The 20409-nt window shown below is 29.1% G+C and overlaps 1 protein-coding gene and 1 long non-coding RNA gene across 2 annotated transcripts; one reads left to right on the plus strand and one right to left on the minus strand.

Annotated features, from left to right (window-relative positions):
• The first annotated feature begins 1307 nt into the window (after positions 1-1307).
• On the plus strand, positions 1308-2156 carry LOC108859773 (uncharacterized). Its single transcript, XR_001950533.2, has 3 exons — positions 1308-1416; positions 1800-1831; positions 1957-2156. It is a non-coding gene; the product is annotated as an uncharacterized LOC108859773 (long non-coding RNA).
• Positions 2157-2276: 120 nt separating this feature from the next.
• On the minus strand, positions 2277-4324 carry LOC108859735 (protein FEZ-like). The gene is made up of 3 exons (XM_018633646.2): positions 4138-4324; positions 3748-4052; positions 2277-3251 (listed from the first exon to the last, which is right to left on the minus strand). Exons 1-3 carry the CDS (start codon positions 4322-4324, stop codon positions 2490-2492), a joined length of 1254 nt encoding a protein of 417 aa, XP_018489148.1. The 3' UTR covers positions 2277-2489.
• Positions 4325-20409: the final 16085 nt, after the last annotated feature.

A 20409-nucleotide genomic window follows, 5' to 3' on the forward strand; every position in this document is an offset into this window, starting at 1 on the left:
TATATTTTTTCTAGTTTTATTATAACTACACCAATGTTACATTCTAATATATATATATAAAATAATGTAATTTTTGAGACTGAAAATAATAATGTTATTGACTACAACAATATCCCAATAGTGCAATGGCTAATTCGTGGGAAAATAACTGTCTACTTAAACCCAAAAGAAATTGGCCACTATCCCTGACTTAATATGTTGTGTATTGAAGCCTTGTCAGATGCTTGCCTTGCCCATGTTCAACTTTGTATAAAGAGGTCTGGAAAGAAGAAGCTGGTATCTCCAAAAAACTTAGACTCACATTGAAGATATAAACACAAGAAAACATGATGTCTTCACGAACTCAGATTCACATCGAGAGTATTAAAATGATGAAGAATGAAAACCACAAGGTCCACAACAGACAGAATAAGCCAACAAAAAGATGTCAAGAATACAAACATGTGTTCCGAAAACATTTAAATTTTGGATTAAATGTAGTTTTCATGTTTCAGAAAATATATGTTTGGAGTTTTCACAAGTATAATTTTTTGTAATAAATAATAATTAATAAATAAATCATTTTTGTAATCATCTATTTTTATAATTTTAAACCAATATGAATTTAATAAACACATACGACGTTAACAAAATATTAAATGAACAGATACATAATTTAATATAATATGACTAATAATAATTTTATTTTTATTTTAAAAATAATTAGTTAAAAGTTATAATTTTAATAATTAATTTTTTGAAAATTTATATTAAAAATTTTAAAAGATTATTTTGTTTTGTTTTATATATGTGTATATCTTTATATATGTATGTATATTAATTTTTGAAAATTCTAAAGAATAGTTAGTTTAAAGTTTTATAAAACAAATTGTGATATTGTTTATGAATTTAAAATAATATATAAAATGTGTAAAATATTTTCTATAATATCTCCATTTAAAATTTTAAATTTAAAAATTATAAAATAGTTTTAAAAATTAATTTTATATTTATTTGTCCACCCATAACTGCCCATTACCGCAAACGCTAGGTAGAACTAGATTTTGATTTAAGAATTTTAGAATGGTTTGAAGCGATTTGTAATGATTTATATGATTGTTTCGAAACGTTATTAACCACTATTAACCGCAAAAACTACTTACAGTCCGTAAATAAAAATAGAATTGATTTATTGATGAAATAAGAAAAACATGAACTAAATCATTTGTTTGGGCTTGAGCCTAATAATTATAAGACTAAAGCCCATATCATCGGGCTTTGAAGCTCTTATAGTGTACGTCGTAAAAGCCCTTAAGAAAGAGCTGCGAAAAAGGTGCAGCGTCTAATTGGTCGTCGCGAGACAACTACGCCACCAAATCGAACCTACACCGCATCGTCTAGAGTCAAGACTCCAGGTCTCCTTTCGATGCATAATGGGTAAAACATCATCCGTCTCTTTACCAGTGTAATACGTATGTGAATCGACCCTGTTTCTCTAGTTCTCTGCACTATATTTCTCGTGTGATTTTGATTCATGACCTTTAGATGAAAGTTGGAGTGAAGTTTATTTATATAATATAACTAATCAAATCTTGATATGGTTTCGTGCTTACTGACGGTTTTGTGCTGCTTTAGATTAATCTCCATCAGAACATAACACTAATTGTTTGTCTTTCAAGTTCTTCTTGTAATTACACAAGGGGTTGCTATCCACCTGTGGCAGTTAGTTTTAATTTTTCTGTTAGAATTTACTGTAGTAAGTATGTTCTGATGGTTTGTAATTTATACGTTTTGTGAGTGACATTATCTGGTTTATTCAGATACCTCACTTGAGGCCGACCGAGTACAAGAGGTTAGGAGAACTATAAACTGTGCATACTGTGGAGTCTTGTCTGCTTTTGCAGTCAGTGAAAGGTATGCTCGTTTGTTCGAGAATTTTGTAAAACTAAATGGTTTGTGTGTTCTGGATTATGACAGGATCGTTCGCGCATTCCTTGTGAAGAAAGTTTTGAAACTCCAAAAGGCTATCCCAAGGCTTGAGCGTTTTATGTTTTGCTCGTTCTTTGTTTTTGGCCTTGAATAAATATATTATTACTGTACTGTTCTGTGTCTTATTACGATTATAAACATTTTTTTTGACGAAAATTATAAACATTTTTATCCGGTGAAAATGTTGAAAATAGTTCTAAAAATTTTAAACATAGAAAATATAGAAGCGATAAATATGTTTCTACTCCTATTATGACTTTATCAGCTCTAGACAATATTTTCTTTCACGCATTTTATATCAAAAACTTTAAATTTGAATTATGTTTATCTCTTTCATTTAGGGTTGGTTATGTCATCTTCACTCAAGTCAAGCTAGCGTACACTGACTTTGTGTAAAGAGTCAACGAAGCATAATTGAATTTTCCTTGCATTAGTGAAAGAGAAAGCCTACAAGAGAAACAACCTGGCTTAAAAAAAAAAAAAACCAAGAAGGCAAAAACACGAAAAGCTATCCATATCCATTAAGTTGCGGAGAAACAAGCTGGTAAATCGCCATTAATGGATGACAAAGAGGAATAATAACTTTCCAACAATGTCATGTTATGTTTTACGTCTTGACAATGATGAGGATGCTTTTCTTCAACTGTTGAACCAATATCACCAAACTTAAGTGTGGTACAGTCACTATGATGATCTTCATTGAAACTATGCATGTTCTTTACTTCCCCATTTCCTCCGATTCCCTTTTCTTGATACTCTTGTGGTAGACTGACAAGAGCAGGACACTGCTCTTGGGCCAATACCGCACTGAGGTCGATCTCGCTGGTGCATTCTTCCAAGAAGCTCGAATCTGATGATGGCATGTTTAGGAGAAACGAGGGGAATTCATTAGACGAGGCGAGCATTGGCAGCTGAGCTTGTATTTCTTGTGGAGCAAGAAAGAGACTCGTGAGGTATTGTTGGTCTAAACTTGAAACCGGATTGAAAACGTTGGTGGGTTTCTCATAGGAAGTGAAATCCAAGTAAGAGAATGGGCTCATAGTGGCAACAAGAGGAGTTCGACAACTACTAGTTTTTGGAATATTGTTCGTTTTCTCATGGTGAAACTGGATGTGAGAGCTAGTTTTGAGGTCTGAAGAAAAGTGTGATGTGTTTGATGGCTTTTGGTTGGACATTGTGTCGATGCTTGTGTCTGATGGTAACGAGGAAACAAAGGAGTGAGAGAGAGATCTCAGGGTCGTTGTGTTTGACTTCTTGAAGATTCTGCATATAGCCCACGAGTCCTGTAGTGATCCATATTATTTTGTATTAGTGACAAATATCATGTTGTAAAATCTGTTAACAAAATAAGAGTCAAAATATTTCAGGCATAACATACGCAGTCTTTTTATTCAAAGAGCTTAAATAGTTTTTTCATATTATGAAAATATAATATACTTATGATTGTTTTTGCATATGAGTTTTTTGACAAAGTCATTTGCATATGAGTTTTAATTTTAAGATTTTTAATACAAACCTTATTGTTATTAGTAATAAATATACTGTAGGCACGGAAAAACACAATAATTTAAGCTTAAAATCAAAAGTGAAAGAAAGAACGAAATGAGTCCCTAAAATATAAAATCCATATATTCACACCTCTAGTATTTGTCTTTCCAACCAACCAATATTTTACAAAAAAAAAAAACTATTCAACCAATTTTCTCTTTCCCAAAAAAAAATATTTCTCTTTCCAAATAAATTAATTCTAGGCAAATCATTGAGTTAATCTGAGCTTACATTTGGAGAGATATGCGAATCGAAGAACCTCTTAGAAGAAGGAGATGGCTCCGAGAGAGAAGGCAAACGAAACTCATGCATCATCCAATCAGTCTTAACTCCTTTCGCAGCTCTTCCTTGGTAGAACACCAATGACTTCTTTAGACCTATGCATTTGTTTCCTTCCGACGAGTATATCGGCCTGTCAGTTCCCGTGGCTTTCCAGAAACCGGCTCCGGTCACTCGGTTCGGCCTCGAGCTATTCCTGTACTTCCTGTCCCTCGGACAATAAAAGTACCATTCCTTTTCACCCGTCATTGCAAACCCTAATATATTATAATAAGAAGCATATCTGTTATATTGTATGTAAGTAAAGAATATGAGATATAAAGTATGAAAAATCTTATATACTTGGAAGATCCCAGGGGTCGTATTTGTAGATATCAAGTTGTCTTATGACCTCAATGGAGAGAGGATAGTGTTGAACCTTGCGCTTCAGGTAGAAGCTTACAAGTTCTTCGTCCGTTGGATGAAACCTAAATCCGGGCAACAATACTTCCTCCATTTTCTGATCACCATCATCGTTTCTCTCTCCCATTTTTCCTAAAACCCTAAAAACAAAAAGATTTTAGAAAGAGACCCTAAGTGGAAAAAGATTGAGTCTGGTTGAAAGATGGAAGAGAAGTGAAGTGGTTTAGCTTAAGTTGAAATCAATATATGCTTCCTTGCGAGGGGTCTGAACCCGAAGTATCAGCCGCCATTTCAGCTGAGTTTTTTAATAGTAATTTTTTTTTTGAATTAATGTCCCAAGAAAATTTGTTTGAAGACTTTGTTTTACTTAGAAGACAATTTATACTATACTATATATCATCCGTATTTCTACATATTTATGTATATTATCTATATTTTTACATATCATTACTTCAAGAATGATCAACATAGCATGTACGCATATACATGTACTGTACACGGTGTACACGCAACATAGACACACAAGGATGTGCCTGATGTTTTTTTTTTTTCGTTGCCTCGATTGTGAATGTTGAATGTTGTACTTACTATATACAGTATGAAATATGAAATGAATGAAGACAATAAATTATTAAAGGCCACTTAATAACCGCTTTAATGTTGTCGCTTTGGTTTGAAGTCTTCTAATTAATAAAGGAAACAAGGGTCGATCGAGGCCATCTGCCACTACAAAAAGATTCGAAATTTAATTCAATTGTACGCACTAAATATTACTAATCAATTGCCTTCAGGTTTATAATTTAAGATTAAACTAACAAATTTTAAAAATCGATTCTCAGAATCCGAGTTTCTATTCCATTCCTCTTCACAGTTTCTATTCCCACTGACCAATGTCAGAAAATTACAAAATTAAACAGATGGCTAATGGGGTTTAATGGCCAATTAGGTGACGACTTCACTGTAAATTACTATTACCACCCTACATTTGATTTGACTAAAGTCTAAACGATCGTGTTCGCTTTGACCTTTTTGGTAACTTTACTTTTCTTATTTTCCAACAGACAAGTCTTAAGTTTGACTCATAGGCCAAAGAGTTAGTTGAAGGGTTCGACTTTTACGTACATTGTTTAAATTCAAGTCCATTCATTTGGTTCAGAAAGAAATAAGTATTTCTCTACCTTCACAAAGTTCAAACTTCGTCGCGATATTGCATATTACGATATCATATGATTATGATATCTTATGTTGTTGAAATAATTGGATGGACCAAAGTGCAATTTGCTTGAACTAAAATAAAAGATTAAAAAACTAAGAAGGCTCTCAGATTGATATTATTCAGACGAAAAAATCAGTTAAAAACTCTTTCACATTGGAATTATTCAGAAGAAAAGACTTAATCCACGGTCTTATTCGATATTCATAAACCTGTAAATTGAATATTATTCTTTTGATTCTACTGTTTTACATATTCCTTTTCATAAGCAAAATATATCTTTAAGGTAAGTTTTCAAATATCTATAAACTTTAATTGTGTCATCCCACAATATAGATAGCTCTAGTCTGGCATATGTGCACCAACGTTTTATTCCAGTAGTTCTACGAATACGACAAAGATACAATGTTCACGCAAGAAAGAAAAAAACACACACTACCAGATCTTTCATAATCAGAATTTTATATGTAGTCTTGGTTCTCGTATCTCTTCATGTCTGCTGCATAATATACCAAATGCTACAAAACTCAAATACCCCACTCTCAAACAAAGAGACACAAAGCAGTGATCGTTCTTCTATCCCGAATGTTTGATTTGTCATGCATTAATACTAAATTAATGTATGTCACATATAAAGATATATGCTCACCTTGTTTTCTAAGAGCATATCCAAGAATAAACATCGGGGGTGTATTGAATCTGAAATTTGAAGTGAGTTGATTTTTAATGAGTTTTGAGATGATTGCAGGAGAATTGGAGAATTTGGTGTGACTTTTGTTAAAACACTCTAAAATCTCATCTAAAACAGTGAGATTTGGATTTTTATTTTTATAACTAAGGAACTCCCCTCAAACACTCTAGAAACACTTAAAGTACTCTAAAATCTCCAACTTAAATTTTGTTCAATAACAGTGGATTTCAGAGTGTTTTATAAAATGTCAAGTTCAATAACACTAGATTTTAAAGTGTTTTTTAAAATTCACATTTGAATAACAGTGGATTTGTCATTTTAATACAAATCACTTAAAACCCTTAGTTGAATACACCCCCCTTCATAACGAATCCTCAAAATGAGGGTTTGAAAGTAGACTACTCCAAGAAAAAACTTCAAATTTATCTTTAAAATTTTATGTAATTTGAATTTTAGTCTTTAACTTTGATATAAACGAATTACAATCACTATAAATAAATAATATATACACATTAAAAATATTAAACATAATATTTATAAATACAATTTATTATAGCACAAAATACATAAAATAATAATATAAAATATACATTAGTTCATAAAAAAAATAAAAATACAAACTATTCACTATTGCTATTTCCATAGTGTTTCCGTATATGATCAATCAACACATTTCGAAGTAAGAAATGAGTCTCTTAATTTTTATGTGAAAACTACAAGTTAAAAACTGTTGAAATCGAATATTTTCATTTACCACCATTTCAACAATTGCTCTTGGTGGCTGTCTTGTATCTTTAACTAGTGCGTTGATATCACATTTATCTTCTATCATCATGTTATGCATTATAATACACCACTAGATTTTGACCCGCGCTTTGGAAGCGCGGAATATTTTACGATGAAAAAATTCACTAATAACTTAACAAATATTTTGGTAATTTTTAAAGAGTATGTATTTAAAATATTTTTGCATTTAAATCAGTGTTTTTAAATTCAACCCGATTGTGATTATACCGGTTAATCCGGAGATCTGACAATTCAATTTAGGTTTTTAAAATATTCATATTAAAAAAAAATCACTAAAACCCGAGATTAACCGATTGAACTGATGGATACCGATATGTAATCTAATTGGATTTAAATTGTAATAGTTTCATAATTTGTAATCATATAATCCAAATTTTAAAGTTCAATATTTTGCAATTTATGAAATTATAACGTTTCTACAAAATTTTTAAAAGAAAATGATATATAAAATAACTAAGATTAATTATTGTATTGTTTGGAAACATTGATAGTAGTATAAAAATATATTGTTTGGAAACATTGATAGTAGTATAAAGAAATAAGTATATTGTTTGGAAACATGGATAGTAGTATAAAGAAAGGAACATTAGTGATTTAATGTAGGTTTAACTATAAAGTATAAAGATGTATTTAATTTAAAAACTTACAAAATGTTAGGTCTAACAGAATGTTTCTGTTTTAATAAGATAGATGTCACTATATTTTGCAATAGCTCTTTCTTCCAGTAATGTGATGATTTTGTTATGATAGCAAATTTTGATTGTCAAACTTCGAAAGTGTGTTCAACATCTTTTTGACATGCTTCTTATCTTGTTGCAAATAACTTGTTTTTTGGACATCGGGGTTCGCTTATAGTTTGTGTGTAATCTTTATTGTAAAAATATTTATGCCTGTAATTTTAATCTTTAATTTGTAATATATTGTTTTTGCAATATATATTTTTTGTAATATAATTATTGTGTGAAATAATAGTTTTAATTAAAATAATAATATTTTATATTAGTTTTCATTTTATTTTAACATATTTATTTTTCATGTATTAATAATATTATATATTTAAATACTTAAGTAAAATATAGTTATAAGGATTAAAGTGACAAAGAAAATTAATACTAACAACAATTATATGTAAGTTACAAAAATATAATGACTAAAATAAAAAGTAAATAGTGTTTTGAAGTCTGTAAAATTTGAAGGTTTAAAATTTTCTTAGAGAGCAAAAACCTCAAAATTTGAAAATTTTCTTTTGGAACTAAATTTAAGGATCTTTTGGGGATACTTTAAAAGCTTCACCCTGTTTTTATTTTTTTGCCAAGGTGAACCCCATTTAGTCTTTAGTTATCACTTGGTTAAACCTAAAAAAAAAAGATGACATCCTATCAGTTATCACTTATTTTTCATCTTTGAAACAATTCACAGAACTTTACAAAGAATTCAAAGAAATTGGATTTTTTCTTTTGTTTTAAATTATTGGACTAGGTTACATGGAACAGTTTACACTAATCTCATTTACTACTATCGGCAGTAAAATGTAACTAATCCTCTACATCCAGTCAGTTGACCAAATAAACTATCTAAAATTAATTTTTAAAAAACATCTAAAACTATAAAACTCGTCTTCGTTTTAGGAAAATTGCATTGTATGGCCACCATGTTAAGAAAAAGTGCACTGCATAACCACCAAAAAGATATAATTCAATTTATAACCAAAAGTCCTATTTTTTTAATGTGTCACTTGTTTTTATGTAATATTATTATTTTGTCATTTATTGTAACCGGAAAAACCTGCAATTTTTTTTAATAATTATTATGTTTCAAAAATAACTTGTGTCTATTGGAGAGTTATACACTACCTCATAGGGCTTGGACTTTTAATCAGAACCGTTTATCCGAACCAGATCCGACAGAAAATATACCAATTCGTTTCGGATTGTAAAAGTTAAAGAAACAGTTTCTTATATTCCGTTAAGAACCCTTCAATAACCATGCTCTAAGTGATTGGGATTTAGGGTTTAGTATTGAGAGAGTGAGGTGAGGTTAGAGGTCAGGTTTATGATTTGCGGAAAATTAAATATTTAACATAATTGTTTGATAATTTCATTAAATTATACTATATACTATATATGGAATAGAATTTTCTCTATCAATATAGTATAGTATATTTTTTTGTCGGCAACGGAAACAAACTCAACTAGACTCTTTAATCCAAACGGTAGTTCTTCATCCGTATGGATAACAAACGACGACTGCTTTCGAACACTGCATGCAAGACGATCTGCCGTTGAGTTTTGTGTCTATGGTATATAGATGATTTCCGAGCTGGTAAAACTTCTCTTCAAACTTTCAATGTCTTCCAAATAAATTGCAAAGACTGGCCACTCTTCTGGTTCCAAAACCATCTCCTTCCAAATAGTATAGTACATAATTCTTTGTTAATTTCATTAACTTGTACTATATTATATATTATGTTTTAATTCATTTATATTTTCATATGTATTTAATGTTCCAATTTATTGATTTTGTATACTATGTTTCCTATCAACATTAATAAAGATATCATATTATTTTACACTAGCATAAGTTTTGTACTATATGAATAAGTATGTGGTACATATGTGTTTCATTTCTGTTCATACCTACAATCAGCACTGTCGTCTACTATTTTTCTTTTTTTTCATCGTTTACTTGCAAAAGTGGAGGGTATAACTAGATCAAATGTAAGCAAAATGTCAATAACTTAGTAATGTTAAAATCAATATCATATACTTAATTTCACTTCAAAATTTGGGTTTCAACAAATTTTCTTACTACTGTACTAGTTTGCTTTTTCTTTTGAGAAATACTGTACTAGTTTGCTATACCAACACTTTAGTAAATTAAAACTGCTACAAGAACTGAATTCAATTATGGGTCAAAATCTATGAGATTAAAATAAACCCACGCGATTAATGTATATGTAAATTAATAATACCATTACGTATGCTGCCTCCATATTAATTTTTCTCGACAACGATAAGTGATACATAAATCTCCAAAGTTCGAAGTGAAACTAAAATAAATAAAAAGACGTCAGGAGTCATTAATCTTCGTTCTGAAGGACAAAAGTAGGTGAAAATAGGTTTTATACTAATATTATCGGGTACACGGTTAATTAAATCAGTAACATTAGCAAGGTTCGCGTTATAAGGCACAAGTCAAATTTAGTGGGAGTTCTTGTTGATTTTTTTAAATACCGAATACCGAAGTATAGAATTTCTCAACGTTTCCTTGCTTTTAGTAAAATTCAAATTTGATTTCTTTAATCATTATCGTGTATGTACAAGTACCGTCAAATAGTAATTTATCGGTTTCTGGAGTGGTAATATAAAACACTACTCCCTCTGTTCCTAAATATAGGATTTTCTACACTTTTCACGTTTATTAAGACTATAATAATTATTTGCACTTTATTTAATTATTTATATCACTTACACACTTTCCAATAACTGTCTACCAATAAAATTTAATCAGTTCAACTTTTATTAAAAAAAAGAACCTCAAAAGTATACAAAACTACCTTAAAAATATAGAAAATCTTATATTGTGGAACAAAGAAAAACTCCAAAAAATCCTATATTTAGGAACAGAGGGAGTAGCTGCTAAGAATTAAGAAACAAGGCAAATATAATTTACATGAAATTAATTTTGATCACCTTAGTAAAAAGCCATAGACTTACAAAAGTATTGATCCTTATGTAATAAAATTAAAGATTATACGACGATAGAATTGGTTATCTAGTGTTAGAAACTATACATGTTGTTTTGTGTGAATATAAAACTTCCACATGAAATTTTTATTGGGATATAAGTAATATATAAAAGGTTATAACTAATTTATTTATCAACAATTGATTCTAAATTAGAACTCTTTAATAAGTCTAAATTTTTATGATACCAAAATCTAAACAGACTCTGCTGAACCGAACTGAAATCAATTTACCATTGAAAAAAAGTCCAGTTGATCCTAAACTGTACCATAACAATGATTTATGTTTGAAAACTGTACCATAACAATGAGACCACCGTATTTAAATTTGTTTTCTCAATGATACATACATACATATATATATATATATATATGTTAACTATAAAACTTTAAAACCTATTATTATGTCATCTTTCTTTATTTTATAGGTTATTTTGTATAGGTTAAAACGATTAGAAAAACTTATTTCAGGCATACAAAACACTTTTAAGAGCCTACACTTTGTTTTAACCTCGACAAACTAGGGCATCAACAAGCCAGTCGACGGAAGAATATTAAATACTTCCTTCGTTTCGATTTAATTTTCGTTATAGGGAAAAATTTTCGTTTCAAAATAAATATTGTTTTAGAGTTTTAATGCAAAATTTATTTAAAAGATTTTTTATTTTATTTTTCTATTGGTTAAAATGTGGTTAGATGTATAGCTAATTGTGTTTTTATCTTGGAAATATACAAAATCATATATTTTTCTTAATACCTAAAACGGCAATTAAAATGAATTGGAAAGATTATCTAACATGTGAAAAACTGGAAAAATAGAATGTAGCTTAATGGTCCTGCTTCACCTGAGTTTAATTTTGGTACCGACTCCAAAACCAGATCGCACTATAGGCAAAAGTCTAAATTCAAAGGTAGGCTATACGCCAAATCCAATGAAATTCCTAAAAGCCAAGTTTCCTCGGTTCATACCCATTTTGTCTCTCGTTGAGTTTGACTCTTTTTGGTTTTTACTTTGTTTTTTTCTTTAAACTATTTTGGTTTTTACTTCCCAAGCGTGTTCACTTGGTACTAGAGATATCTTTGATTTTTTTCATTCTATATTAGAAAATGTCTTCACCAGTTGAATTATTTTTGCACAGTACATAGTAAATAGAAAAAAATATATTAGTCAAAACTTGAAAGTCTTCAAACCCAAGCATCCATACCTCTGTCTTCGTGAACATTACTAAGCCGATCTTCAACACAGTTAACTAATCATGTCTCTCCCCTTCGAACTTTTTATCTTTGACCAAACGTAACTCGTAAATTTTCCCTTCTATACTTAATGTTTTGAACTATATCTGTCTATTTTAGCAGTACTTCACGTGTCCATAATAAGTTTTCAGGTTATAGAGAAGATAAAAGAACGTGGAAGACACTGATATTGATTTTTTTTTTTTGGACACTAATATTGATATGAAAGATATTATAGTTTTTCTTTAAGAAAACTGAGACAAAGATGCAAAAAACTGATAAATAACTGTATTGAATGCCATGTTCGAAAAGGTACTCTACTTGGAGTTTAATCGCAGTAAATATAACCAAATCGGTGAAGCAAAGAGTTGACCCGTATAAGACTGCATACTCGAGTTTACCGCTTAAAACTGAAATGTAGTTGATTATTTTTTATTTACTATTGACAGGTTTTTTATAATTATTCATTACCAAATAATTACAGTTAGCTATTAAATCCAAAACTATTGTTCAAACCCAAAACAAATATGTACATACTCTATTCAGAGATTTTTTTGTATCAAACAAACTTTAATCTAAATGCTCTACAAATCAAAAGGATCCTGAGATGTGGAGATAAAATCAAGTTTAATGGGAAGTGGAGACGAACTGAGGCTGAATCGAGTTGCCAAACTTCATCTGTTCACGAAATCAAGGTAATATCTCAAATCAAATTAAAGGAAGTTGAGATTTTTTTTGTTTACTTGTATTTGTTTGGTACTAATTTAGTTCTGTGTTTTGATTGACTACACTCGTCTTTTCTTCTTCTTTTTGTTTATTTGTGTTAGATGACATCAGAATATAGTGAAACATAGAAGACGATTATTTTTCAGAAAAAAAAAAAACAGAATCGTCTTGTAGTTCGAGAGACACGTACTTATATTTCACATATAAAAATAATTCAACCTGCTATATAATTGTGTGTATCATTTATAAGCATATATGATATGATGGTAAGGCCCAAACGTCTAATGCTAAAGCCTAGGTTGTATCTGAGCCCAGTCAATCAAGTCACCAACGGCTATCTGCTTCTTCAAGTGTACCTGCAAGTAAGACAAAGACCGTAGAGCTGTGTAACAAGTTTGATGCTCTCTCATCCATTGGTGATGAACTAGCTTTCCAGCTGTATATTGTGAGCTGTCTCCTTTCTAGCTGTCGTCAGTCTAGATTGTTCCTAATGCCACTATAAGTTCATGATGTAATACGTTGAAGGAAGCTAATGAGAAAAGTATTATTCAGTCCAAAACCTCTGTTTTACTCTGTTCCTTTCATCATTGAATCAAGTATTGGCAACTAAATATAATTTGTTCAGTACTCACTGATTTCTCGACAAGTTTAAATGATTAGTAACTTGAATTTTCAGCTACTGTACATTTTAATAATTAAGCCAGTGAAAAAATCACTGAAATATGGTCATTATTCTTATTAATATCATTACTGTATAAATTGTCTTTTTCTTGTCTCCATTCGCAATAGTCTTAGTAATAACTTTGTATAAGTGACTCAAATATTATGTGTCCGATGCAAATTGTTTCAGGTGTATGTAACTTACAAGGTCTAACTCCCAACACATCTTCCTAATTCATTGGTGATAACTTGATTTGAAGACACAAAGGATGAAAACTTACAATCCTTTTTTGTATTTTGTATGTTCTCAAGATCAAGACAATCTATTTTTTGTTTCTCTCATAAATTGGAAGTTTTTGTTGTTTTTGAATCTGATGAGTAATGGAAAAAACTATGTTTATCTATCATGTTTAAAATTAGCTAAAACATATGATATATATATATATATATATATATATTTAAAATTTGGTCTCGCAGTACTTCCGAAGTACTTCTTGATTCTTTGGTGCCCGGTCTTGTTGCCCGGCTAGCTCATAACGCAATTCAGAACATGGATTGAATGTGTGCAAAAAAAAAAATACTATGTTATGTTACAAAAAAACTATTTAGACTTCTATTTCTTTATTTTGTTTTTGTTATTCAAAATTATATTTAATCTTTTAATTTATTACACTTATTTGGCTCATCGAATTTTTCTTACGATATTTTCTTTTATGAATATCAAAATATTTTATTTTTAAAACAAATGGTCAACTTTTCTTCAAAGTTGAAAACTTATCTAATCACATAGATTTAGTCGTATTATTCATTCCGAATAATTTTGATCATGGTTTGTCTTCCATTGTGCTTCTTTGCCTCAATCCATCTCCAATAGTTTAAATGATGTAAACTCAAAATAAATCTATGATCTGCTCTAATATTTCTCTTTATTTTTTCGTTCAGTTATTAATATATTCATTTCTCAACTTCTATTTTCTTTGTGCTTCTTGACTGTTCACTTATTTTCGAAATTTAAAGTAAACTGTTATTGTATTAATAAAATTACAACCTCATATAATAAAATAGTAAAGTTTATTTTAAAGTTATTATTATTATATCTTCTGCACAAGTAATAAATCAAAGCATGTTTTGTGTAGTGTTAGGTTTATATGTGTTTTCTAATTTGGTTTTAGGTATATATTTTAATGTTACTGTTTGTTATTTATTATATCATTATTAAATTACAATGATACAATGAATTATATCGGTCACAATTTTGAAGTGTGAAACAAATAAATTAGTTTCGATGTTTAATATGTTATTGAGACAAGTTTCACTGTTTAAAGTGCTAATAGTTAAACTCCAAGATTTAAAGTGTAAATTTTTGCATTCACGATTTAAAATGCAATTTTCCTCTGAATAAATGAAAATGTATTATATGTGTTTCATTTATGCATATGTATAAATTCCTTGATTAAGAAACCCCAAAAATATTTGTTTGGATGGATCCACCTTCTTTTTTAGACTTTTGGGCCGAGAAGTTGTGAGTTCATAAAAAAAACAAAGGAAAAGTTGTGACATCTCAAGACTTTTATTGGGCGTTACCTAGGTCAATCAGCAACATCGGCCCAGTCAATAAACATTGAGCCGGCTTGTCAATGTCGCCGTTTTTATTTTTTGGTAATTTCGCGAATCTGCTTAGTTTACAGTTTAACTTTTAACTACTACAGAAGTATTATGTTGACCAAAAAAAAAAAAAAACTACTACAGAAGTTACTACTAGGAGGAAAAAGGAGTCACTTACTAGTTACTACTAGGAAATACATAGTTTGCTGAACTTAACCTCATCTAATATTAAAGCTTTGATCAACCATTCGTTTGTACAAAGGTATTTTGTATATGGACATAAAGACCAAACATAATATATAGTAGTAATATGCCATGTCTGCCGACTAACAACACAGTATACACTTTTGGTAGATATACATCCCAGATTAGATTAGGATTGTCCATTATTGAATCTAGATTTATTTATTTCATCCTCAAACTTACTAACTTAGCTAATAACTAACCGGCTTATATCCCACAACATTATGATGCATTCAATAAAGTAAAAACACAATCATATATGTTGTAGCTTAATGGGATTCGATCGTCTCCCCAAACCCCTGAGTGGGTTTGAATCTTTCCTAGATCGCTCATAATAATGCGAACAAGCATAGTCCTATATTAAAAATATGAACTATATAAGTATGTTTCTTACAAGGGAATGAGGTATGGGTGACCTACACCGACTATTTTTGTTTTTCATCAATATTTTTAATTTCAAAATCCCAGAGGTTCTGGTCTCATGAAAATTTGGGAGCATTCAACCACCAATTTATACTACCTTGTCGATGGTGTACTAGAAAGAAGATAGAGTTGGTCTAACTCTAACCCAACTTGAAGACTATTTTTCACTAGAAGTCAAACATATTTAAGGAATATAAGCAACCAAACGCATAAATGTCCTATTTAGTGCTTTTGGATGCACGTTTTGTTGGAAAAAAAAGATCCACGTATCGCATTCTGTTTATTGGATTCCAAGAAAAACTTACATTAAAGATTGAGTTCTAATTATTCATAGTATTTTGGGCACCAAACACCAAATCGTTAAAAAAATGTTTGGAAAGATGATTTCTCAAAAAAAAAAAAATTGGTAAGATGTAAAAAGGTCAGACACATTAGATGTTTGTATATAGAGTGGAGACTCTTAAATCTAAAAGGTTAAGAATAATGGATGATCATATTCATATTCTTTCAACTTTAAGTGGCGTGTAATAATGATTATCCGCATGTTGGCCCCATACTCCCATACGAGCAACATCTATATTAAGTGCGATCAGTGCCGTGCCTAGAGTATTTGGGGCCTAAGGCAAAAATTAATTCAATTTAATTTATCTGATAACACATATTGTAATATTATGTAATAATAAATATTTGATGAGAAAATAGTTGCTATTTAGTTATTTTGGATTTAAAATTATTATTGAAAGAAAATCTTTACAAACTTCTAATGGCAGCGTTTATATTTGTTTAGTGGAAAATTTATATATGTATATAAATTCTATACGGAGAGAAAAATTCAACATTAAAAGATGGTTAGTGTTCATAATAGTATTTAGAATTAGAGATGAATGTTTGAAATTGAATTATTTTGAGAATACGATGTTTTTTTAATAACTACACTAACATTTTGTTTATGGGTATTAATAAATATGGACCCCAAAATTTACAAATACGAGAAGGGCCTGAGTCCAATGCCTCAAAACTCATACTACAGGCACGGCTCTGAGTGCGATACACTCAGTGCCGTGTTTATTGCTTAAGCTTAAAGAGACCTAAGGGAAATTAAAAAGTGGAGCTTTTCTAATATGCATAGTTACATATATATTAAAAATAAAATAAAATTAGTAAAAACAAATTTAAATAGTTTTATTTCCTTAAAAAAGGTATAATCTTTTTAGTAGGGATGCCTAATCCGGTAAAACCGATTCGAAGTAGAGAAAGTTGTTTAGATTTACTAAAATACCGAATATATCGAATGTTAAGAAACCGCTGTATAAGAATATGGTTCGGTATATAAATCTATCAAACCGAATATACCGAATAAGCCAATCAATTAAAATATAATAGTACAAGTATATGTAAAATATATAACACAATTAATATATACATGATTTATTAAAATTTAATATTTTATTTTAAATTAAATTTATTTTTATCAAATTAAAAACATATATTTATTTAATAGTATTATTGATTACTAGTATTTCTTATTTTTATTCCATAAAACTATTATTATTATTAACTAAATATGTATACTGATTATTTAAATTATAAAAGAAAAATAAAAATAGTTTATTTAAAACTAAAATATCATCGTATTATATTAAATGTAAAATCGGTGCCTAATCATATAAAGTTAGATTCACAAATATTTTAAAGAATAAATATATTTATGGTTTTTGTTATAAAACCGAATAAATCGAAAATCGACAGTACATAAACCGAATCAAACCAAATTATATATGATTTTAATATGGTAATTACTTTTTGTAGACTAAAATACCAGAAAATCGAGAAAACAAAATTGAAATCAAACCGATATCCGGAATGAACACCCCTATCTTTTAGCAAACTTGCTTCCCATTATTTTTCTTACTATGATAATCAATTTTTAATTTTCTCTTTTGTGCTTTCCATAAGTATGCTATCAAATCATTCTAAAAAAATAATAAATCAAATCAATATAATCACAAACTCATTATATATAAGTATAAGATGCCAAGCTAGCAAGAAATAATATATAGCACAAAAAATGGATTTAGATTTATTTTTTAAGGAAAACAGATTTTTACGGTTTGAAATCTTAACAAATAAAAGATTTACCTTCTCTGAAATCTTATTTGAAAAATAAATAAAACTGATAGCGCTGGAAGTTCGAACCTAGGTTTAAAACACTACATATGTGAATGTATAACCATTATGATATAGAAACTACTGCAAAGGGAGAATCTCAAAATAATATATACTAGATTTTGATCCGCGCTTCAAAAAATGCGGACATTTTCTTTGTTGACGGTTTCGAGAAAAAATTTACATGAATTTTAAACTTTTTAATTGGAAGAATTATAATTTAAATTTTGTTTTGATATAATGTTTGAGTTAAAAGTAGTGTTTTTATATTCGACTTTGATCTGTAATTGAACTGATAAATCTGGCGATTCGTATATAATAAGATTTGTATTTTATAAAAAAATCTTTAATTAAAAATCGATAAATTCAGTAAAAACAAAAACTTGCTACAAACCCGTGATCTGATACCAATTAATCCAATAAAAACTCGGAAAATCTGATAATACTTTTTAGAAATTAATTAAAAATTCATATAGTTATTAATATTATATGAAATTGAATAAATGTGTGATTCCTAAAACTTTGTTGAATTTTTTATAATGTAGTTTGAAGGAAATGAATAAATGCTTATTAAAAAGACATTATCTCTTTTTAATTTCATGTATAATCACAACATTACTAAATAATAATGTCATGCACGAAAATAATATTTAAAAAATAATTGTATTGTTTTGTAAATATGATGAAAACTTAAGGATATAATCTAAATTTTTTAAAATAAGATTACAGGAGCGTGGCGAAAACTTTTTCCATTGCACTGCACATAAAGCACGATGTCACATATCACACATAAGTATGCAAAATGGTGTTGTAAGTGCACTTTTCTCGAGAAGTATATTTGATGCATCTGACAACATGTTGACTCTAAGTCTCTATGTGTGATATGTGATATGTGATATGTGATATGTGACATATGTCTGTTCTTCCACGTTTGAGTAATCATGGGACTCAATTTGTGACCGTTTGTGAATTCGATATCCACGTACTATGCTACTACAACTGACGAATATTTGATAACTGAGAATTACTCCCATGTTTTGCTTGTTAGGAGTGAAAAATGGAGATTATAAATAATTTATACATGCTGCCTGCAGATGCACTTGAATTAAAAGTCTGATATGTTATATAGTCTCACTTGGGAACTCGGAAAGGAAATTAAAAGTCTGATATTGTTATATCTCTCTTCGCTAAAGGAAATTTCGGGGACATTTGTGGTCGATGGTACTAGATCCACTCTGATAACCACTAAAAGTTGTCTAGAGTTGTACTGATTTTCACTATGGTGTGAACAGATGCTAGTTGCCAAAGATATTTTAGTGTTATATTTACGGGGAGATATGAACCATTGTTAATTGTTAAAAACATCTCCAATAATGTTGATTTACACTGAATTTGGTGTTTTGGTATTATAATTTTTTTTCATATCCAACAAAGACACTAAATTTTACACCAAAAGTAATATTATATATTATTTAATTTTCTCAGTTTTAATTTTTTTAAATTCTATTATTTTTAATTAATAAATAATTATTTTATCACATTTAGACTATTATTTATATTTTATTATTTGTATGTGATAAAGATAATAATCATTTAGTGATTTATTTTGAAAATAAAAATAGAAAAACAAAAGTTTAGTTTTAAATTATGTAAAGTTAAATTAGAAATATAAGTAATACAATATATTAATATTTAGTTACAAATTTGATAGTAATTAAACTATATTATTAAATGAAACATGACAAAATATGTATTTTAAAGATTTAGTGTGATGAATAGTGTTACACACATTACACCAAATTTGATATAACACTATTTCATATTACATCAAATTTGGTGGGATGGTATCAACTATAGCGTCTTGTTAAAGATGAAATTACCTCAATTTGGTGTCTTGTTGGAAATGGTCTGAGGACATATAATTTGTGTTCCATGAAGATATTTAATCTTGATTAAAGTTATGTCATATATCAATGAGCACGCCGTGTGAATGGGCCTTACATGGGTAGAAGAACAGTCGTAGGTTACCATCTATAGCCGTCGGGTCCAAATAGTAACAACGCGGTTTTGCAGACATGACATTTTTTTTTATATATAATTTCACAGATGGTGAGTCCTACTCTTATCTATGTTCAGAGGTATGTTCTTCCCTACTCAATAAGTACTAATCAAAACTCACCTTCATAATTTTTTTTTGAATGAATATTAAATTTGATTCATCAAAAAACCTTTTTACAAAGATTGCATCTATGGCTAAAAGAAAACCCCTACTCCTTTGCAACTACTAAAGGAAAATTGTAGTATCCCCTCTAATCCTTTACCCCCTTTAGACCGAATCAGACTGAGTAACAACTACGATGAATTTTGTTTATTTAGAGTCACTCACTACTTGAAGCGTGACAAGTAATCTCACTCAATTTGGCCGACAAATATTAAAATTAAAATATTTCTCAATTATGCTTTTAACTGTAAAAATCATTTCTTGAAATTAATTCTGGATGGAAAAAAGCTGTGAACAAAGTATAGAATTTCTTTTTTTTTTGTCAACTTTAAGAAAAAAGTATAGAAAAACAAAGATAAAATTAAAAAAGAATTATACTGTAATTAACTAAAGACAAATCAACCTTTTCTTTTTCTCTCTTTTTGCTTTTTAATGTATTTCTCAAATATTCCGTGACAAAAAAAAAATGTATTTCTCAA

This window comes from Raphanus sativus, chromosome 1 (genome assembly GCF_000801105.2).
Source record: "Raphanus sativus cultivar WK10039 chromosome 1, ASM80110v3, whole genome shotgun sequence".
Lineage (NCBI taxonomy): Eukaryota > Viridiplantae > Streptophyta > Magnoliopsida > Brassicales > Brassicaceae > Raphanus > Raphanus sativus.

What these genes read in the sequence shown, in the direction of transcription:
- LOC108859735 (XM_018633646.2), bottom strand. Translation starts at nt 4,324, where the DNA reads ATGGGAGAGAGAAACGATGATGGTGATCAGAAAATGGAGGAAGTATTG. An exon ending in CGACCCCTGGGATCTTCCAA is followed by an intron (nt 4,053 to 4,137) that starts GTATATAAGATT and finishes ATAATATATTAG; the next exon opens with GGTTTGCAATGACGGGTGAA. An exon ending in ATTCGCATATCTCTCCAAAT is followed by an intron (nt 3,252 to 3,747) that starts GTAAGCTCAGAT and finishes GGATCACTACAG; the next exon opens with GACTCGTGGGCTATATGCAG.